The sequence below is a fragment of the Saccopteryx leptura genome, chromosome 6 (genome assembly GCF_036850995.1).
Source record: "Saccopteryx leptura isolate mSacLep1 chromosome 6, mSacLep1_pri_phased_curated, whole genome shotgun sequence".
NCBI lineage: Eukaryota > Metazoa > Chordata > Mammalia > Chiroptera > Emballonuridae > Saccopteryx > Saccopteryx leptura.
In genome coordinates this window covers 171,628,235-171,632,307 of record NC_089508.1, presented here as the reverse complement: position 1 = coordinate 171,632,307, position 4,073 = coordinate 171,628,235, and the positions used below count along the sequence as shown (strand labels likewise).

At 55.4% G+C, this 4,073-nt stretch overlaps 1 protein-coding gene across 1 annotated transcript in view; it reads left to right on the top strand.

The window, feature by feature from the left end:
* The first annotated feature begins 566 nt into the window (after positions 1 to 566).
* Positions 567 to 4,073, top strand: part of CSF1R (colony stimulating factor 1 receptor) — a 28,314-nt gene continuing 24,807 nt past the window's right edge. The window contains exon 1 of the mRNA XM_066343431.1: positions 567 to 884. Within this exon, the coding sequence (XP_066199528.1) occupies positions 836 to 884 (49 nt within the window). The 5' untranslated portion in view covers positions 567 to 835. The remainder of the gene's footprint in view (positions 885 to 4,073) is intronic.

The window sequence follows — 4,073 nt, the reverse complement described above, 5'->3', positions numbered from 1 at the left end:
TTTGAGGAAGTAACTTTACAATGACGTTATTTAGAGATAAGAAAGGAGGCACTAAGAGATCAACTAAAAGGGCTAAAAGCAATTGCCTCCAGGAAAGGCAGAGTCAGAGGAACGCTATTTTTCTTGAGAAATGTAGCCGTACAATTAGACTCTGTTAGAATAAATGACTTAATGAATCCATGAAAAGGTAGTTCTACCACCAGGCTGCCTGGATCCAAATCCCACCTCCACCATTTGGAAGCTGTGTAATCATGGGAAAGTTTCAAGTGTTCCATCTCTCTGAGCCTCAATTTTTCCATCTGTGAAAGGGCAATGCTAATGATACTGATCACATAAAGTTTTTGTGGAGACCAAAGGAGATCATGAAAGTAAAGGGCTTGGCTGGTGAGTGCCCTAAAAATGGAAGCTTCTTGCTGCTATTGTCAGGTTTTCCCAGACTATTTGTGCTACTGACTGACTGACTGCTTGACCTTGGGTGTGTTTCTTCCGCCAGGGTCCTTTGGACATGGCTTCAAGAAGGGTCCCAAACTTCGCCAGCTCCCTAGGGCTCAGGCTGGCCCTGCAGCAGATGCCAATCCCTCCCTCTAGGGGTCATGGCTTTGTTTTCTTCTAAAGACCCAAGATTTCCAAACTCTGTGGTTGCCTTGCCTAGCTAAAAGGGGAAGAAGAGGATCAGCCCAAGGAGGAGGAGGAGGAAGAAGAGGGAAACAAGACAAATAGCTGCTGTAGAGAACGTGTCCAGCCAGCGGTCCTGGTCCCTGCAGAGCTAGCAGCTGGGAGCCCAGTGCCTGCCCACCACAATCCTGCGTCAGCCTGCCACCCCCCTGCAGAAGCCATGGGCCTGGGGGCTCTGCTGGTCCTGCTGGTGGCCACAGGTTGGCATGGTAAGAGAACTGAGGGCCCTGGGTAGGGGTCGGGGGATGTGTCAAAGAGGTCCCCTGTGGAAGGACTCTGTAAACCCCCGCCCCTCCCTGGGTGTACCCACCCTGTTCTTCCATCTCCGCAGCCTGGACTGCAGGTGTGTGGCTATTTGCTTTGGAGAGGTGATGACGGGGTGGACGCAGCCCGGCCAGGGCTGTGGATCAGTCCTGGCTCAGACGCTGACTTACTGTATGCCCTCAACAAGCCCCTGACAGTATCAGGTCCTCAGTGCCCACGTCTATTCGGTGGTAGGTGTAGGGGGTGGTGATAGACTAGACTGAAGCAAAGCTTTTCAAACTTTTCTGTGCATGTGAGTCACCTGAGGACCTGGCTACAATGCAGGTGCTGACTCAGTAGGTTTCAGGTGCTCCCCGAGGCTCTGCATTTCCAACAAGCTCCTGGAGATTCCGGTGCTGCTGGGCCAGCCTAACCTGAGCAAGGAGGCCCTCGAGAGCCCCAATGGCTCTGTTAGCTCTGCCAGCCTGTGACCGCTGAGTGGAGGCAGGAACTGAGTTGGAAAGGACGGAAGGGGCAGTGGTCCTCCCTTCGGAGGCTTGGGTAAAGGGTCGGAAGAGGTAAGAGGTGAGCGAGTAGGGCTGTTGTGAGGGAGTGGGGGGATGAGGTCAGGGCACCATAAATGGGGAGAGGCTTGCTAAGACCCTGGGCTGAGGAGGGGCTGTGTCCCAGGCCTCAATGCGCAGTGTGTGTGTGTGTGTGTGAGAGAGAGGGTGTGTGTGCATGTGTGCGTGCATGTGTGCGAGTGCGTGTGCGTGTGTGTGTGAGAGGGTGTGTGTGTGAGAGGGTGTGTGTGCATGTGTGCGTGCATGTGTGCGAGTGCGTGTGCGTGTGTGTGTGAGAGGGTGTGCGTGCTTGTGTGCGTGCGAGTGTGTGCATGTGAGTGCGTGCGTGTGTGTATGTGTGCGTGTATGCGCGCATGTGTGTGTGTGTGTGCGCGTGTGTGTGTGCGTGTGTGTGTGTGTGAGGGTGTGTGTGCTTGTGTGCGTGCATGTGTGCGAGTGTGTGCATGTGAGTGAGTGCGTGCGTGTGTGTATGTGTGCGTATGCGCGCGCGTGTGTGTGTGCGCGCGTGTGTGTGCGTGTGTGTGTGCGTGTGTGTGTGTGTGTGTTGGGAGAGGAGTGAAGGTTGAGGGACATCCTGAGTGCCAATGACGGAGGGGTCTGTCAAGTAAGTGGGAGCAAGGGAGGTTTGGGGCATGAATGAGAACTGGGGAGCAGGGGTGAGAGAGTAAAGGCTGGACAGGCACAGAGAGGACCTTGGTCAGTGTTCGCCATGCCGCAGCCCCCACCCGGGGGAGGACGGAGCCTGACTGAGCAGGCTTCCTTTCCTGCTAGCCAGGCCAGCAGCAGGGAAATGGAGGCGGAAGTTGCGGGTGTCAGCCGTGTCCTGCAGGAATGTTCGGGACAACAGAGCAGGACAAACCAGGCAGATGCCTCTCTCTGACCACATTTCCAGGAGGCCAAGGCATTGGCTAGAGGGTCTGGGCAGGGGAGGGGAAGGGAGAGACGCCTGCGAGACCAGACAGGTGCAGAGCAGAACACAGAATCTGAGATCACAGCTGTTAGTCACAGAGTCTAACTAACCTTTAAAGGTTAAAGACTTTAGATAACAGAATGTGAACCCAGAAGGGAGGTTAGAAATGTAGGGAGAGAAACAGAGCCTGGGGCAGGAGCTCCTGGTGGAGCCGGGAGCTGTGTATTCCCTCACTGAATCCTCCCGGGGCCTCTCAGGTGGGAATTCAGATCATTCCACTGGGCAGACGGGTAGCCCACAGGTGAGAGTGGTGATGGCACCTACCCAGCCTGTAGGGAGAACCAAGCTTCAGACTCACATCATACAGCCCAGAGTCCAAGCTCTTCCCAGCAATAAGCTCCAGCCCGGGGCCTGCCCGGCGGCGGTGGTTGTAATGGGGCAGCGCCAGCTCTGCTGGGATTGGCAGGCAGCCTGCCGGGAATGACGTTGCTCTTCTCCCTGGTAGTCACGTGGCACAGGTGGGCTACACCCCCACCCACCCCAAGTGTTGGCCTTGGCAGTATCCAGCAGTTCACGCAATCCTTTACGTTGATCAGAAGCTCGGGCAGAGAGGCTGCACACCTCTGAAGGGTACCAAATCCAAACGCAAATCAAACCCCCCTGAAATCATTTGACAGAGGAACCCCTTCCGCCTCGGGTCAATGGTAGGAGCAGGGTGGATAGATCCACTGAGAGAGCTGTGTGCCGGCAGTCGGAGAGTCCCGGAATGCCTGCAGGGTCGGAGCGTCCACGCTCCCACCATCAAAGCCAAGGGGCTGCCCTCACTAGGGGCACCCAAGGGAGTCAGTGGCAGAGCCAGGCCCTGAAACCCAGGGGTGATCTGACGCCCAGCATGTGGCATCGCCTCTCCTGGGAGTCTCTCCCCGGGACGGGATAGTGGCGAGGAGGGTCAGGAAGCAGAAGTGAGAGATCCCAGGGAGAAGGGCCACAGGCGGAGCGGAAACGGGGGCCAGGCTGGGCGCCAGCAATGTGCTTCCGCCGGCGCGGGCCAGAGCGCCTGGCAGCCCCTCCAAGGCCTTGAATCAGCTCTCACTTCCCTCCTTGGCCCCTATTTTAGGCCCTGGAAAAATGCTGACACTGCAGAGGCAACGGGCCTTCTTCCCGGAGGGCCTGATATGGGTTTCAAGTTCTCTTTTCTCCTTCAAGAAAATTTTCCTTAAAAGAGATTGGCTCTCCAAAAAACACAACAGGGCTGGGTATCGGGAAAGACTAGGTAATAAACATAGTGGCTAACTCTTACTCAGTATTTACTTGGTGACAGGTGACATTCTAAAGGCTTCTCATGCATTTAAACCTCTTAACATTCCAATAAATGGGTACAATTGTTGTCCCCATGTTATAGGTGGGGAAACTGAGGCACAGAGCCTCTGAACCCTCCCACTGTGCTTCAGACCAGATGTCCAATGGTGGAAGAGGGCACAGCCAAAGAATTAGAACCTTTTCAATTCTGCTGGGCCAAGATCCTACACCTCTTCTTCTTCCCCAGACGAATTCGCTCAGAGGACTTTGCCATGAGCTTCCCATTCATCTGTCTCCTCCTTTCCTTGTTTGAGCCCCCTGCTTGGAGCCAGGCCCTACGTTTGGCACGAGGTCTGCAGCCC